This window comes from Taudactylus pleione, unplaced genomic scaffold (assembly GCF_031769625.1).
Source record: "Taudactylus pleione unplaced genomic scaffold, aTauple2 ptg001724l, whole genome shotgun sequence".
NCBI classification, from domain to species: Eukaryota; Metazoa; Chordata; class Amphibia; order Anura; family Myobatrachidae; genus Taudactylus; species Taudactylus pleione.
In genome coordinates this window covers 353,963-378,237 of record NW_028286121.1, presented here as the reverse complement: position 1 = coordinate 378,237, position 24,275 = coordinate 353,963, and the positions used below count along the sequence as shown (strand labels likewise).

At 53.2% G+C, this 24,275-nt stretch overlaps 1 protein-coding gene across 1 annotated transcript in view; it reads left to right on the top strand.

Annotated features, from left to right (window-relative positions):
• Nucleotides 1-24,275, top strand: part of EFNB3 (ephrin B3) — a 203,028-nt gene that overhangs the window by 165,273 nt on the left and 13,480 nt on the right. Inside the window, exon 4 of the mRNA XM_088464642.1 lies at nucleotides 20,700-20,798. Coding sequence (XP_088320768.1) covers nucleotides 20,700-20,798 — 99 coding nt within the window. The remainder of the gene's footprint in view (nucleotides 1-20,699; nucleotides 20,799-24,275) is intronic.

Here is a 24,275-nt window from a genome sequence, read left to right as displayed (position 1 = left end):
AGTGGTAGTAAGGCAGAGAGGAAGGAGAGTATGGCTGCAGGTAACAGATGTATGGCAGAGAAGGGAAGAGGGACAGGGCACAGTGGTAGTAAGGCAGAGAGGAAGGAGAGTATCACAGCAGGTAACAGAGGTATGGCAGAGAAGGGTAGAGGGACAGGGTACAGTGGTAGTAAGGCAGAGAGGAAGGACAGTATGACAGCAGGTATCAGAGGTATGGGGCAGAGAAGGGAAGAGGGACAGGGTACAGTGGTAGTAAGGCAGAGAGGAAGGAGAGTATGACAGCAGGTAACAGAGGTACGGCAGAGAAGGGTAGAGGGATAGGGTACAGTGGTAGTAAGGCAGAGAGGAAGGAGAGTATGGCTGCAGGTAACAGGTATGGCAGAGAAGGGAAGAGGGACAGGGTAAAGTGGTAGTAAGGCAGAGAGGAAGGAGAGTATGACAGCAGGTAACAGAGGTATGGCAGAGAAGGGAAGAGGGACAGGGTACAGTGGTAGTAATGCAGAGAGGAAGGGGAGTATGACAGCAGGTAACAGAGGTATGCCAGACAAGGGAAGAGGGACAGGGTACAGTGGTAGTAAGGCAGAGAGGAAGGAGAGTATGACAGCAGGTAACAGAGGAATGGCAGAGAAGGGAAGAGGGACAGGGTACAGTGGTAGTAAGGTAGAGAGGAAGGAGAGTATCACAGCAGGTAACAGAGGTATGGCAGAGAAGGGAAGAGGGACAGGGCACAGTGGTAGTAAGGCAGAGAGGAAGGAGAGTATGATAGCAGGTAACAAAGGTATGGCAGAGAAGGGAAGAGGGACAGGGCACATTGGTAGTAAGGCAGAGAGGAAGGACAGTATGACAGCAGGTAACAGAGGTATGGCAGAGAAGGGAAGAGGTACAGGGCACAGTGATAGTAAGGCAGAGAGGAAGGAGAGTATGACAGCAGGTAACAGAGGTATGGCAGAGAAGGGAAGTGGTACAGGGCACAGTGATAGTAAGGCAGAGAGGAAAGAGAGTATGACAGCAGGTAACAGAGTAATGGCAGAGAAGGGAAGAGGGACAGGGTACAGTGGTAGTAAGGCAGAGAGGAAGGAGAGTATCACAGCAGATAACAGAGGTATGGCAGAGAAGGGAAGAGGGACAGGGCACAGTGGTAGTAAGGCAGAGAGGAAGGAGAGTATGATAGCAGGTAACAAAGGTATGGCAGAGAAGGGAAGAGGGACAGGGCACATTGGTAGTAAGGCAGAGAGGAAGGACAGTATGACAGCAGGTAACAGAGGTATGGCAGAGAAGGGAAGAGGTACAGGGCACAGTGATAGTAAGGCAGAGAGGAAGGAGAGTATGACAGCAGGTAACAGAGGTATGGCAGAGAAGGGAAGTGGTACAGGGCACAGTGATAGTAAGGCAGAGAGGAAAGAGAGTATGACAGCAGGTAACAGAGGTATGGCAGAGAAGGGAAGAGGGACAGGGCACAGTGGTAGTAAGGCAGAGAGGAAGGAGAGTATGACAGCAGGTAACACAGGTATGGCAGAGAAGGGAAGAGGGACAGGGCACAGTGGTAGTATGGCAGAGAGGAAGGAGAGTATGACAGCAGGTAACAGAGGTATGGCAGAGAGGGGAAGAGGGACAGGGCACAGTGGTAGTAAGGCAGAGAGGAAGGAGAGTATGACAGCAGGTAACAGAGGTATGGCAGAGAAGGGAAGAGGGACAGGGTACAGTGGTAGTAAGGCAGAGAGGAAGGAGAGTATCACAGCAGGTAACAGAGGTATGGCAGAGAAGGGAAGAGGGACAGGGCACAGTGATAGTAAGGCAGAGAGGAAGGAGAGTATGACAGCAGGTAACAGAGGTATGGCAGAGAAGGGAAGAGGGACAGGGCACAGTGGTAGTAAGGCAGAGAGGAAGGAGAGTATGACAGCAGGTAACAGAGGTATGGCTGAGAAGGGAAGAGGGACAGGATACAGTGGTAGTAAGGCAGAGAGGAAGGAGAGTATCAAAGCAGGTAACAGAGGTATGGCAGAGAAGGGAAGAGGGACAGGGTACAGTGGTAGTAAGGCAGAGAGGAAGGAGAGTATGACAGCAGGTAACAGAGGTATGGCTGAGAAGGGAAGAGGGACAGGATACAGTGGTAGTAAGGCAGAGAGGAAGGAGAGTATCACAGAAGGGTAACAGAGGTATGGCAGAGAAGGGAAGAGGGACAGGGCACAGTGGTAGTAAGGCAGAGAGGAAGGAGAGTATGATAGCAGGTAACAAAGGTATGGCAGAGAAGGGAAGAGGGACAGGGCACAGTGGTAGTAAGGCAGAGAGGAAGGAGAGTATGACAGCAGGTAACAGAGGTATGGCAGAGAAGGGAAGAGGTACAGGGCACAGTGATAGTAAGGCAGAGAGGAAGGAGAGTATGACAGCAGGTAACAGGTATGGGGCAGAGAAGGGAAGTGGTACAGGGCACAGTGATCGTAAGGCAGAGAGGAAAGAGAGTATGATAGCAGGTAACAGAGGTATGGCAGAGAAGGGAAGAGGGACAGGGCACAGTGGTAGTAAGGCAGAGAGGAAGGAGAGTATGACAGCAGGTAACACAGGTATGGGGCAGAGAAGGGAAGAGGGACAGGGCACAGTGGTAGTAAGGCAGAGAGGAATGACAGTATGACAGCAGGTAACAGAGGTATGGCAGAGAGGGGAAGAGGGACAGGGCACAGTGCTAGTATGGCAGAGAGGAAGGAGAGTATGACAGCAGGTAACAGAGGTATGGCAGAGAAGGGAAGAGGGACAGGGTACAGTGTTAGTAAGGCAGAGAGGAAGGAGAGTATGACAGCAGGTAACAGGTATGGCAGAGAAGGGAAGAGAGACAGGGCACAGTGGAAGTAAGGCAGAGAGGAAGGAGAGTATGGCTGCAGGTAACAGAGGTATGGCAGAGAAGGGAAGAAGGACAGGGCACAGTGGTAGTAAGGCAGAGAGGAAGGACAGTATGACAGCAGGTTACAGAGGTATGGGGCAGAGAAGGGAAGAGGGACAGGGTACAGTGGTAGTATGGCAGAGAGGAAGGAGAGTATGACAGCAGGTAAAAGAGTTATGGCAGTGAAGGGAAGAGGGACAGGGCACAGTGATAGTAAGGCAGAGAGGAAGGAGAGTATGACCGCAGGTAACAGAGGTATGGCAGAGAAGGGAAGAGGGACAGGGCACAGTGGTTGTAAGGCAGAGAGGAAGGGGAGTATGACCGCAGGTAACAGAGGTATGGCAGAGAAGGGAAGAGGGACAGGGTACAGTGGTAGTAAGGCAGAGAGGAAGGAGAGTATGACAGCAGGTAACAGAGGTGTGGCAGAGAAGGGAAGAGGGACAGGGTACAGTGGTAGTAAGGCAGAGAGGAAGGAGAGTATGACAGCAGGTAACAGAGGTGTGGCAGAGAAGGGAAGAGGGACAGGGCACAGTGGTAGTAAGGCAGAGAGGAAGGAGAGTATCACAGCAGGTAACAGAGGTACTGCAGAGAAGGGTAGAGGGACAGGGTACAGTGGTAGTAAGGCAGAGAGGAAGGAGAGTATGGCTGCAGGTAACAGGTATGGCAGAGAAGGGAAGAGGGACAGGGTACAGTGGAAGTAAGGCAGAGAGGAAGGAGAGTGTGACAGCAGGTAACAGAGGTATGGCAGAGAAGGGTAGAGGGACAGGGTACAGTGGTAGTAAGGCAGAGAGGAAGGAGAGTATGACAGCAGGTAACAGAGGTACGGCAGAGAAGGGTAGAGGGACAGGGTACAGTGGTGGTAAGGCAGAGAGGAAGGAGAGTATGGCTGCAGGTAACAGGTATGGCAGAGAAGGGAAGAGGGACAGGGCACAGTGGTAGTAAGGCAGAGAGGAAAGAGACTATGAGAGCTTGTAACAGAGGTATGGCAGAGAAGGGAAGAGGGACAGGGCACAGTGATAGTAAGGCAGAGAGGAAGGAGAGTATGACAGCAGGTAACAGAGGTATGGCAGAGAAGGGAAGAGGGACAGGGCACAGTGATAGTAAGGCAGAGAGGAAGGAGAGTATGACAGCAGGTAACAGAGGTATGGCAGAGAAGGGAAGAGGGACAGGGTACAGTGGTAGTAAGGCAGAGAGGAAGGAGAGTGTGACAGCAGGTAACAGAGGTATGGCAGAGAAGGGAAGAGGGACAGGGTACAGTGGTAGTAAGGCAGAGAGGAAGGAGAGCATGACAGCAGGTAACAGAGGTATGGCAGAGAAGGGAAGAGGGACAGGGCACAGTGGTAGTAAGGCAGAGAGGAAGGAGACTATGAGAGCAGGTAACAGAGGTATGGCAGAGAAGGGAAGAGGGACAGGGTACAGTGGTAGTAAGGCAGAGAGGAAGGAGAGTATGACAGCAGGTAACAGAGGTATGGCAGTGAGGGGAAGAGGGACAGGGCACAGTGGTAGTAAGGCAGAGAGGAAGGAGAGTATGACAGCAGGTAACAGAGGTATGGCAGAGAAGGGAAGAGGGACAGGGTACAGTGTTAGTAAGGCAGAGAGGAAGGAGAGTATGACAGCAGGTAACAGGTATGGCAGAGAAGGGAAGAGAGACAGGGCACAGTGGAAGTAAGGCAGAGAGGAAGGAGAGTATGGCTGCAGATAACAGGTATGGCAGAGAAGGGAAGAGGGACAGGGTACAGTGGTAGTAAGGCAGAGAGGAATGAGAGTATGGCTGCAGGTAACAGAGGTATGGCAGAGAAGGGAAGAGGGACAGGGCACAGTGGTAGTAAGGCAGAGAGGAAGGGGAGTATGACCGCAGGTAACAGAGGTATGGCAGAGAGGGGAAGAGGGACAGGGCACAGTGTTAGTAAGGCAGAGAGGAAGGAGAGTATGACAGCAGGTAACAGAGGTATGGCAGAAAAGGGAAGAGGGACAGGGCACAGTGGTAGTAAGGCAGAGAGGAAGGAGAGTATGACAGCAGATAACAGAGGTATGGCAGAGAAGGGAAGAGGGACAGGGCACAGTGGTAGTAAGGCAGAGAGGAAGGAGAGTATGACAGCATGTAACAGAGGTATGGCAGAGAGGGGAAGAGGGACAGGGCACAGTGTTAGTAAGGCAGAGAGGAAGGAGAGTATGGCTGCAGATAACAGGTATGGCAGAGAAGGGAAGAGGGACAGGGTACAGTGGTAGTAAGGCAGAGAGGAAGGAGAGTATGGCTGCAGGTAACAGAGGTATGGCAGACAGGGGAAGAGGGACAGGGCACAGTGTTAGTAAGGCAGAGAGGAAGGAGAGTATGACAGCAGGTAACAGAGGTATGGCAGAAAAGGGAAGAGGGACAGGGCACAGTGGTAGTAAGGCAGAGAGGAAGGAGAGTATGACAGCAGGTAACAGAGGTATGGCAGAGAAGGGAAGAGGGACAGGGCACAGTGGTAGTAAGGCAGAGAGGAAGGAGAGTATGACCGCAGGTAACAGAGGTATGGCAGAGAGGGGAAGAGGGACAGGGCACAGTGTTAGTAAGGCAGAGAGGAAGGAGAGTATGACAGCAGGTAACAGAGGTATGGCAGAAAAGGGAAGAGGGACAGGGCACAGTGGTAGTAAGGCAGAGAGGAAGGAGAGTATGACAGCAGGTAACAGAGGTATGGCAGAGAAGGGAAGAGGGACAGGGCACAGTGGTAGTAAGGCAGAGAGGAAGGAGAGTATGACAGCAGGTAACAGAGGTATGGCAGAGAAGGGAAGAGGGACAGGGTACAGTGTTAGTAAGGCAGAGAGGAAGGAGAGTATGACAGCAGGTAACAGAGGTATGGCAGAGAAGGGAAGAGGGACAGGGTACAGTGTTAGTAAGGCAGAGATGAACAGGAGTATGACAGCAGGTAACAGAGGTATGGCAGAGAAGGGAAGAGGGACAGTGTACAGTGGTAGTAAGGCAGAGAGGAAGGAGAGTATGACAGCAGGTAACAGAGGTATGGCAGAGAAGGGAAGAGGGACAGGGCACAGTGGTAGTAAGGCAGAGAGGAAGGAGACTATGAGAGCAGGTAACAGAGGTATGGCAGAGAAGGGAAGAGGGACAGGGCACAGTGATAGTAAGGCAGAGAGGAAGGAGAGTATGACAGCAGGTAACAGGTATGGCAGAGAAGGGAAGAGGGACAGGGCACAGTGGTAGTAAGGCAGAGAGGAAGGAGAGTATGACAGCTGGTAACAGAGGTATGGCAGAGAAGGGAAGAGGTACAGGGCACAGTGATAGTAAGGCAGAGAGGAAGGAGAGTATGACAGCAGGTAACACAGGTATGGCAGAGAAGGGAAGAGGGACAGGGCACAGTGGTAGTATGGCAGAGAGGAAGGAGAGTATGACAGCAGGTAACAGAGGTATGGCAGAGAAGGGAAGAGGGACTGGGCACAGTGGTAGTAAGGCAGAGAGGAAGGACAGTATGACAGCAGGTAACAGAGGTGTGGCAGAGAAGAGAAGAGGGACAGGGCACAGTGGTAGTATGGCAGAGAGGAAGGAGAGTATGACAGCAGGTAACAGAGGTATGGCAGAGAAGGGAAGAGGTACAGGGCACAGTGATAGTAAGGCAGAGAGGAAGGATACTATGAGAGCAGGTAACAGAGGTATGGCAGAGAAGGGAAGAGGGACAGGGCACAGTGATAGTAAGGCAGAGAGGAAGGAGAGTATGACAGCAGGTAACAGAGGTATGGCAGAGAGGGGAAGAGGGACAGGTCACAGTGGTAGTAAAGCAGAGAGGAAGGAGAGTATGACAGCAGGTAACAGAGGTATGGCAGAGAGGGGAAGAGGGACAGGGTACAGTGTTAGTAAGGCAGAGAGGAAGGAGAGTATGACAGCAGGTAACAGGTATGGCAGAGAAGGGAAGAGAGACAGGGCACAGTGGTAGTAAGGCAGAGAGGAAGGAGAGTATGGCTGCAGGTAACAGAGGTATGGCAGAGAAGGGAAGAAGGACAGGGCACAGTGGTAGTAAGGCAGAGAGGAAGGACAGTATGACAGCAGGTAACAGAGGTATGGGGCAGAGAAGGGAAGAGGGACAGGGTACAGTGGTAGTATGGCAGAGAGGAAGGAGAGTATGACAGCAGGTAAAAGAGTTATGGCAGTGAAGGGAAGAGGGACAGGGCACAGTGGTAGTAATGCAGAGAGGAAGGAGAGTATGACCGCAGGTAACAGAGGTATGGCAGAGAAGGGAATAGGGACAGGGCACAGTGGTAGTAAGGCAGAGAGGAAGGGGAGTATGACCGCAGGTAACAGAGGTATTGCAGAGAAGGGAAGAGGGACAGGGTACAGTGGTAGTAAGGCAGAGAGGAAGGAGAGTATGACAGCAGGTAACAGAGGTGTGGCAGAGAAGGGAAGAGGGACAGGGCACAGTGGTAGTAAGGCAGAGAGGAAGGGGAGTATGACAGCAGGTAACAGAGGTATGGCAGAGAAGGGAAGAGGGACAGGGCACAGTGATAGTAAGGCAGAGAGGAAGGAGAGTATGACAGCAGGTAACAGAGGTATGGCAGAGAAGGGAAGAGGGACAGGATACAGTGGTAGTAAGGCAGAGAGGAAGGAGAGTGTGACAGCAGGTAACAGAGGTATGGCAGAGAAGGGAAGAGGGACAGGATACAGTGGTAGTAAGGCAGAGAGGAAGGAGAGTGTGACAGCAGGTAACAGAGGTATGGCAGAGAAGGGAAGAGGGACAGGACACAGTGGTAGTAAGGCAGAGAGGAAGGAGAGTATGACAGCAGGTAACAGAGGTATGGCAGAGAAGGGAAGAGGGACAGGGCACAGTGGTAGTATTGCAGAGAGGAAGGGAAGTATGGCAGCATGTAACAGAGGTATGGCAGAGACGGGAAGAGGGACAGGGCACAGTGGTAGTAAGGCAGAGAGGAAGGAGAGTATGACAGCAGGTAACAGAGGTATGGCAGAGAAGGGAGGAGGGACAGGGCACAGTGGTAGTAAGGCAGAGAGGAAGGAGAGTATGACAGCAGGTAACAGAGGTATGGCAGAGAAGGGAAGAGGGACAGGGCACAGTGGTAGTAAGGCAGAGAGGAAGGAGACTATGAGAGCAGGTAACAGAGGTATGGCAGAGAAGGGAAGACGGACAGGGCACAGTGATAGTAAGGCAGAGAGGAAGGAGAGTATGACAGCAGGTAACAGAGGTATGGCAGAGAGGGGAAGAGGGACAGGATACAGTGGTAGTAAGGCAGAGAGGAAGGAGAGTATGACAGCAGGTAACAGAGGTATGGCAGAGAAGGGAAGAGGGACAGGGTACAGTGTTAGTAAGGCAGAGAGGAAGGAGAGTATGACAGCAGGTAACAGGTATGGCAGAGAAGGGAAGAGGGACAGGGCACAGTGGTAGTAAGGCAGAGAGGAAGGAGAGTATGGCTGCAGGTAACAGAGGTATGGCAGAGAAGGGAAGAGGGACAGGGCACAGTGGTAGTAAGGCAGAGAGGAAGGAGAGTATCACAGCAGGTAACAGAGGTATGGCAGAGAAGGGTAGAGGGACAGGGTACAGTGGTAGTAAGGCAGAGAGGAAGGACAGTATGACAGCAGGTATCAGAGGTATGGCAGAGAAGGGAAGAGGGACAGGGCACAGTGGTAGTAAGGCAGAGAGGAAGGAGAGTATGACAGCAAGTAACAGAGGTACGGCAGAGAAGGGTAGAGGGATAGGGTACAGTGGTAGTAAGGCAGAGAGGAAGGAGAGTATGGCTGCAGGTAACAGGTATGGCAGAGAAGGGAAGAGGGACAGGGTACAGTGGTAGTAAGGCAGAGAGGAAGGAGAGTATGACAGCAGGTAACAGAGGTATGGCAGCGAAGGGAAGAGGGACAGGGTACAGTGGTAGTAATGCAGAGAGGAAGGGGAGTATGACAGCAGGTAACAGAGGTATGCCAGACAAGGGAAGAGGGACAGGGTACAGTGGTAGTAAGGCAGAGAGGAAGGAGAGTATGACAGCAGGTAACAGAGGTATGGCAGCGAAGGGAAGAGGGACAGGGTACAGTGGTAGTAATGCAGAGAGGAAGGGGAGTATGACAGCAGGTAACAGAGGTATGGCAGAGAACGGAAGAGGGACAGGGCACAGTGGTAGTAAGGCACAGAGGAAGGAGAGTATGACAGCAGGTAACAAAGGTATGGCAGAGAAGGGAAGAGGGACAGGGTACAGTGTTAGTAAGGCAGAGAGGAAGGAGAGTATGACAGCAGGTAACAGAGGTATGGCAGAGAAGGGAAGAGGGACAGGGCACAGTGGTACTAAGGCAGAGAGGAAGGAGAGTATGACAGCAGGTAACAGAGGTATGGCAGAGAACGGAAGAGGGACAGGGCACAGTGGTAGTAAGGCACAGAGGAAGGAGAGTATGACAGCAGGTAACAAAGGTATGGCAGAGAAGGGAAGAGGGACAGGGTACAGTGTTAGTAAGGCAGAGAGGAAGGAGAGTATGACAGCAGGTAACAGAGGTATGGCAGAGAAGGGAAGAGGGACAGGGCACAGTGGTACTAAGGCAGAGAGGAAGGAGAGTATGACAGCAGGTAACAGAGGTATGGCAGAGAAGGGAAGAGGGACAGGGTACAGTGGTAGTTAGGCAGAGAGGAAGGAGAGTATGATAGCAGGTAACAGAGGTATGGCAGAGAAGGGAAGAGGCACAGGGCACAGTGGTAGTAAGGCAGAGAGGAAGGAGAGTATGACGCAGGTAACAGAGGTATGGCACAGAGGGGAAGAGGGACAGGGCACAGTGGTAGTAAGGCAGAGAGGAAGGAGAGTATGACAGCAGGTAACAGAGGTATGGCACAGAGGGGAAGAGGGACAGGGCGCAGTGGTAGTAAGGCAGAGAGGAAGGAGAGTATGACAGCAGGTAACAGAGGAATGGCAGAGAAGGGAAGAGGGACAGGGTACAGTGGTAGTAAGGCAGAGAGGAAGGAGAGTATCACAGCAGGTAACAGAGGTATGGCAGAGAAGGGAAGAGGGACAGGGCACAGTGGTAGTAAGGCAGAGAGGAAGGAGAGTATGATAGCAGGTAACAAAGGTATGGCAGAGAAGGGAAGAGGGACAGGGCACAGTGGTAGTAAGGCAGAGAGGAAGGACAGTATGACAGCAGGTAACAGAGGTATGGCAGAGAAGGGAAGAGGGACAGGGCACAGTGGTAGTAAAGGCAGAGAGGAAGGAGAGTATGACAGCAGGTAACACAGGTATGGCAGAGAAGGGAAGAGGGACAGGGCACAGTGGTAGTATGGCAGAGAGGAAGGAGAGTATGACAGCAGGTAACAGAGGTATGGCAGAGAAGGGAAGGGGAACAGGGTACAGTGGTAGTTAGGCAGAGAGGAAGGAGAGTATGATAGCAGGTAACAGAGGTATGGCAGAGAAGGGAAGTGGTACAGGGCACAGTGATAGTAAGGCAGAGAGGAAGGAGAGTATGACAGCAGGTAACAGAGGTATGGGGCAGAGAAGGGAAGTGGTAAAGGGCACAGTGATAGTAAGGCAGAGAGGAAAGAGAGTATGATAGCAGGTAACAGAGGTATGGCAGAGAAGGGAAGAGGGACAGGGCACAGTGGTAGTAAGGCAGAGAGGAAGGAGAGTATGACAGCAGGTAACACAGGTATGGGGCAGAGAAGGGAAGAGGGACAGGGCACAGTGGTAGTAAGGCAGAGAGGAAGGAGCGTATGACAGCAGGTAACAGAGGTATGGCAGAGAAGGGAAGAGGGACAGGGCACAGTGGTAGTAAGGCAGAGAGGAAGGAGAGTATGTCCGCAGGTAACAGAGGTACGGCAGAGAAGGGTAGGGGGACAGGGTACAGTGGTAGTAAGGCAGAGAGGAAGGAGACTATGAGAGCAGGTAACAGAGGTATGGCAGAGAGGGGAAGAGGGACAGGGTACAGTGTTAGTAAGGCAGAGAGGAAGGAGAGTATGACAGCAGGTAACAGAGGTATGGCAGAGAAGGGAAGAGGGACAGGTCACAGTGGTAGTAAGGCAGAGAGGAATGAGACTATGAGAGCAGGTAACAGAGGTATGGCAGAGAGGGGAAGAGGGACAGGGTACAGTGTTAGTAAGGCAGAGAGGAAGGAGAGTATGACAGCAGGTAACAGAGGTATGGCAGAGAAGGGAAGAGGGACAGGGCACAGTGGTAGTAAGGCAGAGAGGAAGGAGACTATGAGAGCAGGTCACAGAGGTATGACAGAGAAGGGAAGAGTGACAGGGTACAGTGTTAGTAAGGCAGAGAGGAAGGAGAGTATGACAGCAGGTAACAGGTATGGCAGAGAAGGGAAGAGAGACAAGGCACAGTGGAAGTAAGGCAGAGAGGAAGGAGAGTATGGCTGCAGGTAACAGAGGTATGGCACAGAGGGGAAGAGGGACAGGGCACAGTGGTAGTAAGGCAGAGAGGAAGGAGAGTATGACAGCAGGTAACAGAGGTATGGCACAGAGGGGAAGAGGGACAGGGCACAGTGGTAGTAAGGCAGAGAGGAAGGAGAGTATGACAGCAGGTAACAGAGGAATGGCAGAGAAGGGAAGAGGGACAGGGCACAGTGGTAGTAAGGCAGAGAGGAAGGAGAGTATCACAGCAGGTAACAGAGGTATGGCAGAGAAGGGAAGAGGGACAGGGCACAGTGGTAGTAAGGCAGAGAGGAAGGACAGTATGACAGCAGGTTACAGAGGTATGGGGCAGAGAAGGGAAGAGGAACAGGGTACAGTGGTAGTATGGCAGAGAGGAAGGAGAGTATAACAGCAGGTAACAAAGGTATGGCAGAGAAGGGAAGAGGGACAGGGCACAGTGGTAGTAAGGCAGAGAGGAAGGACAGTATGACAGCAGGTTACAGAGGTATGGGGCAGAGAAGGGAAGAGGGACAGGGTACAGTGGTAGTATGGCAGAGAGGAAGGAGAGTATGACAGCAGGTAAAAGAGTTATGGCAGTGAAGGGATGAGGGACAGGGCACAGTGGTAGTAAGGCAGAGAGGAAGGAGAGAATGACCGCAGGTAACAGAGGTATGGCAGAGAAGGGAAGAGGGACAGGGCACAGTGGTAGTAAGGCAGAGAGGAAGGGGAGTATGACCGCAGGTAACAGAGGTATGGCAGAGAAGGGAAGAGGGACAGGGTACAGTGGTAGTAAGGCAGAGAGGAAGGACAGTATGACAGCAGGTTACAGAGGTATGGGGCAGAGAAGGGAAGAGGGACAGGGTACAGTGGTAGTATGGCAGAGAGGAAAGAGAGTATGACAGCAGGTAAAAGAGTTATGGCAGTGAAGGGAAGAGGGACAGGGCACAGTGGTAGTAAGGCAGAGAGGAAGGAGAGTATGACCGCAGGTAACAGAGGTATGGCAGAGAAGGGAAGAGGGACAGGGCACAGTGGTAGTAAGGCAGAGAGGAAGGGGAGTATGACCGCAGGTAACAGAGGTATGGCAGAGAAGGGAAGAGGGACAGGGTACAGTGGTAGTAAGGCAGAGAGGAAGGAGAGTATGACAGCAGGTAACAGAGGTGTGGCAGAGAAGGGAAGAGGGACAGGGCACAGTGGTAGTAAGGCAGAGAGGAAGGAGAGTATCACAGCAGGTAACAGAGGTATGGCAGAGAAGGGTAGAGGAACAGGGTACAGTGGTAGTAAGGCAGAGAGGAAGGACAGTATGACAGCAGGTAACAGAGGTATGGGGCAGAGAAGGGAAGAGGGACAGGGTACAGTGGTAGTAAGGCAGAGAGGAAGGAGAGTATCACATCAGGTAACAGAGGTATGGCAGAGAAGGGTAGAGGGACAGGGCACAGTGGTAGTAAGGAAGAGAGGAAGGAGAGTATGACAGCAGGTAACAGAGGTATGGCAGAGAAGGGTAGAGGGACAGGGCACAGTGGTAGTAAGGCAGAGAGGAAGGAGAGTATGACAGCAGGTAACAGAGGTATGGCAGAGAAGGGAAGAGGGACAGGGCACAGTGGTAGTAAGGCAGAGAGGAAGGAGAGTATGACAGCAGGTAACAGAGGTATGGCAGAGAAGGGAAGAGGGACAGGGTACAGTGGTAGTAAGGCAGAGAGGAAGGAGAGTATGACAGCAGGTAACAGAGGTGTGGCAGAGAAGGGAAGAGGGACAGGGCACAGTGGTAGTAAGGCAGAGAGGAAGGAGAGTATCACAGCAGGTAACAGAGGTATGGCAGAGAAGGGTAGAGGAACAGGGTACAGTGGTAGTAAGGCAGAGAGGAAGGACAGTATGACAGCAGGTAACAGAGGTATGGGGCAGAGAAGGGAAGAGGGACAGGGTACAGTGGTAGTAAGGCAGAGAGGAAGGAGAGTATCACATCAGGTAACAGAGGTATGGCAGAGAAGGGAAGAAGGACAGGTTACAGTGGTAGTAAGGAAGAGAGGAAGGAGAGTATGACAGCAGGTAACAGAGGTATGGCAGAGAAGGGTAGAGGGACAGGGCACAGTGGTAGTAAGGCAGAGAGGAAGGAGAGTATGACAGCAGGTAACAGAGGTATGGCAGAGAAGGGAAGAGGGACAGGGCACAGTGGTAGTAAGGCAGAGAGGAAGGAGAGTATGACAGCAGGTAACAGAGGTATGGCAGAGAAGGGAAGAGGGACAGGGCACAGTGGTAGTAAGGCAGAGAGGAAGGAGAGTATGACAGCAGGTAACAGAGGTATGGCAGAGAAGGGAAGAGGGACAGGGCACAGTGATAGTAAGGCAGAGAGGAAGGAGAGTATGACAGCAGGTAACAGAGGTATGGCAGAGAAGGGAAGAGGGACAGGGTACAGTGGTAGTAAGGCAGAGAGGAAGGAGAGTATGACAGCAGGTAACAGAGGTATGGCAGAGAAGGGAAGAGGGACAGGATACAGTGGTAGTAAGGCAGAGAGGAAGGAGAGTATCACAGCAGGTAACAGAGGTATGGCAGAGAAGGGAAGAGGGACAGGGCACAGTGGTAGTAAGGCAGAGAGGAACAGGAGTATGACAGCAGGTAACAGAGGTATGGCAGAGAAGGGAAGAGGGACAGGGCACAGTGGTAGTAAGGCAGAGAGGAAGGAGAGTATGACAGCAGGTAACAGAGGTATGGCAGAGAAGGGAAGAGGGACAGGGCACAGTGGTAGTAAGGCAGAGAGGAAGGAAACTATGAGAGCAGGTAACAGAGGTATGGCAGAGAAGGGAAGAGGGACAGGGTACAGTGGTAGTAAGGCAGAGAGGAAGGAGAGTATGACAGCAGGTAACAGAGGTATGGCAGAGAAGGGAAGAGGGACAGGGCACAGTGATAGTAAGGCAGAGAGGGAGGAGAGTATGACAGCAGGTAACAGGTATGGCAGAGAAGGGAAGAGAGACAGGGCACAGTGGTAGTAAGGCAGAGAGGAAGGGGAGTATGGCTGCAGGTAACAGAGGTATGGCAGAGAAGGGAAGAGGGACAGGGCACAGTGGTAGTAAGGCAGAGAGGAAGGAGACTATGAGAGCAGGTAACAGAGGTATGGCAGAGAAGGGAAGAGGGACAGGGCACAGTGATAGTAAGGCAGAGAGGAAGGAGAGTATGACAGCAGGTAACAGAGGTATGGCAGAGAAGGGAAGAGGGACAGGGCACAGTGGTAGTAAGGCAGAGAGGAAGGGGAGTATGACAGCAGGTAACAGAGGTATGGCAGAGACGGGAAGAGGGACAGGGCACAGTGGTAGTAAGGCAGAGAGGAAGGAGAGTATGACAGCAGGTAACAGAGGTATGGCAGAGAAGGGAAGAGGGACAGGGCACAGTGGTAGTAAGGCAGAGAGGAAGGAGAGTATGACAGCAGGTAACAGAGGTATGGCAGAGAAGGGAAGAGGGACAGGGCACAGTGGTAGTAAGGCAGAGAGGAAGGAGACTATGAGAGCAGGTAACAGAGGTATGGCAGAGAAGGGAAGAGGGACAGGGCACAGTGATAGTAAGGCAGAGAGGGAGGAGAGTATGACAGCAGGTAACAGGTATGGCAGAGAAGGGAAGAGAGACAGGGCACAGTGGAAGTAAGGCAGAGAGGAAGGAGAGTATGGCTGCAGATAACAGGTATGGCAGAGAAGGGAAGAGGGACAGGGCACAGTGGAAGTAAGGCAGAGAGGAAGGAGAGTATGACAGCAGGTAACAGAGGTATGGCAGAGAAGGGAAGAGAGACAGGGCACAGTGGAAGTAAGGCAGAGAGGAAGGAGAGTATGGCTGCAGGTAACAGGTATGGCAGAGAAGGGAAGAGGGACAGGGTACAGTGGTAGTAAGGCAGAGAGGAAGGAGAGTATGACAGCAGGTAACAGAGGTATGGCAGAGAAGGGAAGAGGGACAGGGTACAGTGGTAGTAATGCAGAGAGGAAGGGGAGTATGACAGCAGGTAACAGAGGTATGCCAGACAAGGGAAGAGGGACAGGGTACAGTGGTAGTAAGGCAGAGAGGAAGGAGAGTATGACAGCAGGTAACAGAGGTATGGCAGAGATCGGAAGAGGGACAGGGCACAGTGGTAGTAAGGCACAGAGGAAGGAGAGTATGACAGCAGATAACAGAGGTATGGCAGAGAAGGGAAGAGGGACAGGGCACAGTGGTAGTAAGGCAGAGAGGAAGGGGAGTATGACCGCAGGTAACAGAGGTATGGCAGAGAGGTGAAGAGGGACAGTGCACAGTGGTAGTAAGGCAGAGAGGAAGGAGAGTATGACAGCAGGTAACAGAGGTATGGCAGAGAAGGGAAGAGGGACAGGGTACAGTGTTAGTAAGGCAGAGAGGAAGGAGAGTATGACAGCAGGTAACAGAGGTATGGCAGAGAAGGGAAGAGGGACAGGGTACAGTGTTAGTAAGGCAGAGAGGAAGGAGAGTATGACAGCAGGTAACAGAGGTATGGCAGAGAAGGGAAGAGGGACAGGGTACAGTGTTAGTAAGGCAGAGAGGAAGGAGAGTATGAGAGCAGGTAACACAGGTATGGCAGAGAAGGGAAGAGGGACAGGTCACAGTGGTAGTAAGGCAGAGAGGAAGGAGAGTATGACAGCAGGTAACAGAGGTATGGCAGAGAAGGGAAGAGGGACAGGGTACAGTGGTAGTAAGGCAGAGAGGAAGGAGAGTATGACAGCAGGTAACAGAGGTATGGCAGAGAAGGGAAGAGGGACAGGGCACAGTGGTAGTAAGGCAGAGAGGAAGGAGAGTATGACAGCAGGTAACAGAGGTATGGCAGAGAAGGGAAGAGGGACAGGGTACAGTGGTAGTTAGGCAGAGAGGAAGGAGAGTATGATAGCAGGTAACAGAGGTATGGCAGAGAAGGGAAGAGGACAGGGCACAGTGGTAGTAAGGCAGAGAGGAAGGAGACTATGAGAGCAGGTAACAGAGGTATGGCAGAGAAGGGAAGAGGGACAGGGCACAGTGATAGTAAGGCAGAGAGGAAGGAGAGTATGACAGCAGGTAACAGGTATGGCAGAGAGGGGAAGAGGGACAGGGCACAGTGGTAGTAAGGCAGAGAGGAAGGAGAGTATGACAGCAGGTAACAGAGGTATGGCAGAGAAGGGAAGAGGGACAGGGCACAGTGATAGTAAGGCAGAGAGGAAGGAGAGTATGACAGCAGGTAACACAGGTATGGCAGAGAAGGGTAGATGGACAGGGTACAGTGGTAGTAAGGCAGAGAGGAAGGTGAGTATGACAGCAGGTAACAGAGGTATGGCAGAGAAGGGAAGAGGGACAGGGCACAGTGGTAGTAAGGCAGAGAGGAAGGAGAGTATGACAGCAGGTAACACAGGTATGGCAGAGAAGGGAAGAGGGACAGGGCACAGTGGTAGTATGGCAGAGAGGAAGGAGAGTATGACAGCAGGTAACAGAGGTATGGCAGAGAAGGGAAGAGGGACTGGGCACAGTGGTAGTAAGGCAGAGAGGAAGGACAGTATGACAGCAGGTAACAGAGGTGTGGCAGAGAAGGGAAGAGGGACAGGGCACAGTGGTAGTAAGGCAGAGAGGAAGGAGAGTATGACAGCAGGTAACAGAGGTATGGCAGAGAAGGGAAGAGGGACAGGGCACAGTGGTAGTAAGGCAGAGATGAAGGAGAGTATGACAGCAGGTAAGAGAGGTATGGCAGAGAAGGGAAGAGGGACAGGGCACAGTGGTAGTAAGGCAGAGAGGAAGGAGCGGATGACAGCAGGTAACAGAGGTATGGCAGAGAAGGGAAGAGGGACAGGGCACAGTGGTAGTAAGGCAGAGAGGAAGGAGAGTATGTCCGCAGGTAACAGAGGTACGGCAGAGAAGGGTAGGGGGACAGGGTACAGTGGTAGTAAGGCAGAGAGGAAGGAGAGTATGACAGCAGGTAACAGAGGTACGGCAGAGAAGGGAAGAGGGACAGGGCACAGTGGTAGTAAGGCAGAGAGGAAGGGGAGTATGACCGCAGGTAACAGAGGTATGGCAGAGAAGGGAAGAGGGACAGGGCACAGTGGTAGTAAGGCAGAGAGGAAGGAGAGTATGACAGCAGGTAACAGAGGTATGGCAGAGAAGGGAAGAGGGACAGGGTACAGTGGTAGTAAGGCAGAGAGGAAGGAGAGTATGACAGCAGGTAACAGAGGTATGGCAGAGAAGGGAAGAGTGACAGGGCACAGTGGTAGTAAGGCAGAGAGGAAGGAGCGTATGACAGCAGGTAACAGAGGTATGGCAGAGAAGGGAAGAGGGACAGGGCACAGTGGTAGTAAGGCAGAGAGGAAGGAGAGTATGTCCGCAGGTAACAGAGGTATGGCAGAGAAGGGTAGAGGGACAGGGTACAGTGTTAGTAAGGCAGAGAGGAAGGAGAGTATGTCCGCAGGTAACAGAGGTATGGCAGAGAAGGGTAGAGGGACAGGGCACAGTGGTAGTAAGGCAAAGAGGAAGGAGAGTATGACAGCAGGTAACAGAGGTATGGCAGAGAAGGGTAGGGGGACAGGGTACAGTGGTAGTAAGGCAAAGAGGAAGGAGAGTATGACAGCAGGTAACAGAGGTACGGCAGAGAAGGGAAGAGGGACAGGGCACAGTGGTAGTAAGGCAGAGAGGAAGGAGAGTATGACAGCAGGTAACAGAGGTACGGCAGAGAAGGGAAGAGGGACAGGGCACAGTGGTAGTAAGGCAGAGAGGAAGGAGAGTGTGACAGCAGGTAACAGAGGTATGGCAGAGAAGGGAAGAGGGACAGGGCACAGTGGTAGTAAGGCAGAGAGGAAGGAGAGTATGACAGCAGGTAACAGAGGTATGGCAGAGAAGGGAAGAGGTACAGGGCACAGTGATAGTAAGGCAGAGAGGAAGGATACTATGAGAGCAGGTAACAGAGGTATGGCAGAGAAGGGAAGAGGGACAGGGCACAGTGATAGTAAGGCAGAGAGGAAGGAGAGTATGACAGCAGGTAACAGAGGTATGGCAGAGAAGGGAAGAAGGACAGGGTACAGTGGTAGTAAGGCAGAGAGGAAGGAGAGTATGACAGCAGGTAACAGAGGTATGGCAGAGAGGGGAAGAGGGACAGGGTACAGTGGTAGTAAGGCAGAGAGGAAGGAGAGTATGAGAGCAGGTAACAGAGGTATGGCAGAGAAGGGAAGAGGGACAGGGCACAGTGGTAGTAAGGCAGAGATGAAGGAGAGTATGACAGCAGGTAAGAGAGGTATGGCAGAGAAGGGAAGAGGGACAGGGCACAGTGGTAGTAAGGCAGAGAGGAAGGAGCGGATGACAGCAGGTAACAGAGGTATGGCAGAGAAGGGAAGAGGGACAGGGCACAGTGGTAGTAAGGCAGAGAGGAAGGAGAGTATGTCCGCAGGTAACAGAGGTACGGCAGAGAAGGGTAGGGGGACAGGGTACAGTGGTAGTAAGGCAGAGAGGAAGGAGAGTATGACAGCAGGTAACAGAGGTACGGCAGAGAAGGGAAGAGGGACAGGGCACAGTGGTAGTAAGGCAGAGAGGAAGGGGAGTATGACCGCAGGTAACAGAGGTATGGCAGAGAAGGGAAGAGGGACAGGGCACAGTGGTAGTAAGGCAGAGAGGAAGGAGAGTATGACAGCAGGTAACAGAGGTATGGCAGAGAAGGGAAGAGGGACAGGGCACAGTGGTAGTAAGGCAGAGAGGAAGGAGCGTATGACAGCAGGTAACAGAGGTATGGCAGAGAAGGGAAGAGGGACAGGGCACAGTGGTAGTAAGGCAGAGAGGAAGGAGAGTATGTCCGCAGGTAACAGAGGTATGGCAGAGAAGGGTAGAGGGACAGGGTACAGTGTTAGTAAGGCAGAGAGGAAGGAGAGTATGTCCGCAGGTAACAGAGGTATGGCAGAGAAGGGTAGAGGGACAGGGCACAGTGGTAGTAAGGCAAAGAGGAAGGAGAGTATGACAGCAGGTAACAGAGGTATGGCAGAGAAGGGTAGGGGGACAGGGTACAGTGGTAGTAAGGCAAAGAGGAAGGAGAGTATGACAGCAGGTAACAGAGGTACGGCAGAGAAGGGAAGAGGGACAGGGCACAGTGGTAGTAAGGCAGAGAGGAAGGAGAGTATGACAGCAGGTAACAGAGGTACGGCAGAGAAGGGAAGAGGGACAGGGCACAGTGGTAGTAAGGCAGAGAGGAAGGAGAGTGTGACAGCAGGTAACAGAGGTATGGCAGAGAAGGGAAGAGGGACAGGTCACAGTGGTAGTAAGGCAGAGAGGAAGGAGAGTGTGACAGCAGGTAACAGAGGTATGGCAGAGAGGGGAAGAGGGACAGGGTACAGTGGTAGTAAGGCAGAGAGGAAGGAGAGTATGACAGCAGGTAACAGAGGTATGGCAGAGAGGGGAAGAGGGACAGGGCACAGTGGTAGTAAATGGAGTAGCCTTCATGGAGCATTGGCAGAAAGGAGATATCTTATAAGATCCTTGGGCTCCAATGTGGTGTAGTACTATTATTGGCCACTGGGTGGGTACTTTGTGGATAATTGGCCCTCATTCAGAGCCGCTCGCTATTTGCGGTCGTTCGTTTCTAAAAAGGGGTAGCTATTCAAATGAACCGTTCGCACTTTGCGGTCTGTTCACGCCTCTAAGTCTGAACGAGCGAGCAAAACATGCGCACGTAAATTTGAAAAATACGCCCCCTGTCCGCTCGCATCCTACGTCATGTCCGCTATTAGATTAATCGAGTACATCGAACAGCGTATTACCTGCTCGCTATTCTTGTGGTTGGTTTTTTCAACCACTATTTTGCGAGCAGTTCTGAGTTAAAAATAACCCAGTGACGTGGTCAATGACGCTGCTGGATTAATTATGCACTCCCTTAAAACTTCCGTTTTGACCTTTAAGCACGCCTGCGTTCGGATCTCCACTCCCCGTTTTCAAGCGCCTTCCCCTGTTACCACCCACATACGCCTCCTCCTGTCACTCAAAGTAGCAGGCATTCGCTATTTTGCGAACAAACGATTTTCGGCCGCACTGACTGGTTCGCGCATGCGTATTAAAATCCGTACGCATGCGCAGATGAGCGAACATCGCTCATAACGAACGAGCGGCCGCTTATGAGCGGCTCTGAATGAGGGCCATTATCTTTTATACTGCAGCTTGTAAATCTTCTCCTTCCAGTATTAGCAACAGGCCAGATTCTCAGGATGTCCCAGTAGTCTCAGGGTGTATGGCATGGGGTGAGGGTGGAGGGGGGTACGAGGGGTTACTGGTGTCAGATTTTGTCGCATGATGATTTAATTTAATGAACCAGTGGGAAAAATAAACTGGTTTCCGTCACCACATCCAGTATGGCTCCCTGTACCCCTGTTTATACACAGCGGTATTCCCTGACCATCGTACTGATGTATGTTTGGGAGTAATCCTATATAACTTGACAGTTTACGCTTCCTTAGCTCCGCTATTGAATGGGACGCAGGGAATAGAGTGTTTGCTGCCTGCGTTTACCCCTCTCTCTCCCATTCTCCTAGGCCCGGACGGAGTTATTCCACCCCGCAGACCCTCAGTGAGGGATAGAGAATCCGGACTCTCTCCATCTGTACCAAACCCAGACTCCTCTATATTTGCAGGTACTGAGCTGTCGGAAACGCGGCGTTCTCCGGTGTGGGAATGGCAGGGCAGTCAGCGTCTCTGCAGATTGCTGGGAAGCGCTGCGAGTTCTTTCAGAGCGGGAGACCCTTGTGGGGTGCAGAGGGTTAACATTGCTCTTTAAAGGTGAGGGTTAGAGCGGGTGAGACCGCCTCGTGGTCCTGTCACCGCGGGACGGCGAGTTACTGAGCTGTCACTATGAAAGATATCCTTTAATAAAGCCGACAGTCCAGACAGAAGGGAGACAGCGCGGCTGAAAGAGGATGAGATGAGATGAACGTATTATGTCTGGAACCTCTAGGACAGCGCAACCTCTCCACCCCATCCTCTCACCACCCTCCGCGTCTCCCTGATTTAATGCGTTCCGCCACTTAAAGTGCAGATTCCATCATTTTAATTAGACTTAATTAAGGCTGTTTATTTAAATGCAGCTAATATAGCCTAGAGGTAACAGAGAGAGGGGGGACACAAAAAAAGACCACCGCAAGGTAACAGCACTCTGAAGGCATTGCACTAGAATCCTCAGGGAACTTGCGGTGTCACCCTACAGGAAAATGAGCAGATAGACCCCTTCTGTCTATGTCACCCTGCAGGGGGAGGGACAGGCTCATAGCTCCCTTCTGTCTGTGTCACTGCAGGGGGAGGGACAGGCTCATAGCTCCCTTCTGTCTAAGTCACCCTGCAGGGGGAGGGACAGGCTCATAGCTCCCTTCTGTCTGTGTCACCCTGCAGGGGGAGGGACAGGCTCATAGCTCCCTTCTGTCAGTGTCACCCTGCAGGGGGAGGGACAGGCTCATAGCTCCCTTCTGTCTGTGTCACCCTGCAGGGGGAGGGACAGGCTCATAGCTCCCTTCTGTCTGTGTCACCCTGCAGGGGGAGGGACAGGCTCATAGCTCCCTTCTGTCTGTGTCACCCTGCAGGGGGAGGGACAGGCTCATAGCTCCCTTCTGTCTGTGTCACTGCAGGGGGAGGGACAGGCTCATAGCTCCCTTCTGTCTATGTCACCCTGCAGGGGGAGGGACAGGGTCATAGCTCCCTTCTGTCTGTGTCACCCTGCAGGGGGAGGGACAGGCTCATAGCTCCCTTCTGTCTGTGTCACCCTGCAGGGGGAGGGACAGGCTCATAGCTCCCTTCTGTCTGTGTCACCCTGCAGGGGGAGGGACAGGCTCATAGCTCCCTTCTGTCTGTGTCACCCTGCAGGGGGAGGGACAGGCTCATAGCTCCCTTCTGTCTGTGTCACCCAGCAGGGGGAGGGACAGGCTCATAGCTCCCTTCTGTCTGTGTCACCCTGCAGGGGGAGGGACAGGCTCATAGCTCCCTTCTGTCTGTGTCACTGTGTCACCCTGCAGGGGGAGGGACAGGCTCATAGCTCCCTTCTGTCTGTGTCACCCAGCAAGGGGAGGGACAGGCTCATAGCTCCCTTCTGTTTGTCTCACCCTGCAGGGGGAGGGACAGGCTCATAGCTCCCTTCTATCTGTGTCACCCTGCAGGAGGAGGGACAGGCTCATAGCTCCCTTCTGTCTGTGTCACCCAGCAGGGGGAGAGACAGGCTCATAGCTCCCTTCTGTCTGTGTCACTTTGTCACCCTGCAGGGGGAGGGACAGGCTCATAGCTCCCGTCTGTCTGTGTCACCCTGCAGGGGGAGGGACAGGCTCATAGCTCCCTTCTGTCTGTGTCACCCTGCAGGGGGAGGCACAGGCTCATAGCTCCCTTCTGTCTGTGTCACCCTGCAGGGGGAGGGACAGGCTCATAGCTCCCTTCTGTCTGTGTCACCCTGCAGGGGGAGGGACAGGCTCATAGCTCCCTTCTGTCTGTGTCACCCTGCAGGGGGAGGGACAGGCTCATAGCTCCCTTCTGTCTGTGTCACCCTGCAGGGAGAGGGACAGGCTCATAGCTCCCTTCTGTCTGTGTCACCCTGCAGGGGGAGGGGCAGGCTCATAGCTCCCTTCTGTCTGTGTCACCCTGCAGGGGGAGGGACAGGCTCATAGCTCCCTTCTGTCTGTGTCACCCTGCAGGAGGAGGGACAGGCTCATAGCTCCCTTCTGTCTGTGTCACCTTGCAGGGGGAGGGACAGGTTCATAGCTCCCTTCTGTCTGTGTCACCCTGTATGGGGAGGGACAGGCTCATAGCTCCCTTCTGTCTGTGTCACCCTGCAGGGGGAGGGACAGGCTCATAGCTCCCTTCTGTCTGTGTCACCCTGTATGGGGAGGGACAGGCTCATAGCTCCCTTCTGTCTGTGTCACCCTGCAGGGGGAGGGACAGGCTCATAGCTCCCTTCTGTCTGTGTCACCCTGCAGGGGGAGGGACAGGCTCATAGCTCCCTTCTGTCTGTGTCACCCTGTATGGGGAGGGACAGGCTCATAGCTCCCTTCTGTCTGTGTCACCCTGCAGGGGGAGGGACAGGCTCATAGCTCCCTTCTGTCTGTGTCACCCTGCAGGAGGAGGGACAGGCTCATAGCTCCCTTCTGTCTGTGTCACCCTGCAGGGGGAGGGACAGGCTCATAGCTCCCTTCTGTCTGTGTCACCCTGTATGGGGAGGGACAGGCTCATAGCTCCCTTCTGTCTGTGTCACCCTGCAGGGGGAGGGACAGGCTCATAGCTCCCTTCTGTCTGTGTCACCCTGCAGGGGGAGGGACAGGCTCATAGCTCCCTTCTGTCTATGTCACCCTGCAGGGGGAGGGACAGGCTCAAAGCTCCCTTCTGTCTGTGTCACTGTGTCACCCTGCAGGGGGAGGCACAGGCTCATAGCTCCCTTCTGTCTGTGTCACCCTGCAGGGGGAGGGACAGGCTCATAGCTCCCTTCTGTCTGTGTCACCCTGTAGGGGGAGGGACAGGCTCATAGCTCCCTTCTGTCTGTGTCACCCTGCAGGGGGAGGGACAGGCTCATAGCTCCCTTCTGTCTGTGTCACCCAGCAGGGGGAGGGACAGGCTCATAGCTCCCTTCTGTCTGTGTCACCATGCAGGGGGAGGGACAGGCTCATAGCTCCCTTCTGTCTGTGTCACCCTGCAGGGGGAGGGACAGGCTCATAGCTCCCTTCTGTCTGTGTCACCCTGCAGGGGGAGGGACAGGCTCAAAGCTCCCTTCTGTCTGTGTCACCCTGCAGGGGGAGGCACAGGCTCATAGCTCCCTTCTGTCTGTGTCACCCTGCAGGGGGAGGGACAGGCTCATAGCTCCCTTCTGTCTGTGTCACCCTGCAGGGGGAGGGACAGGCTCATAGCTCCCTTCTGTCTGTGTCACCCTGCAGGGGGAGGGACAGGCTCATAGCTCCCTTCTGTCTGTGTCACCCTGCAGGGGGAGGGACAGGCTCATAGCTCCCTTCTGTCTGTGTCACCCTGCAGGGAGAGGGACAGGCTCATAGCTCCCTTCTGTCTGTGTCACTCTGCAGGGGGAGGGGCAGGCTCATAGCTCCCTTCTGTCTGTGTCACCCTGCAGGAGGAGGGACAGGCTCATAGCTCCC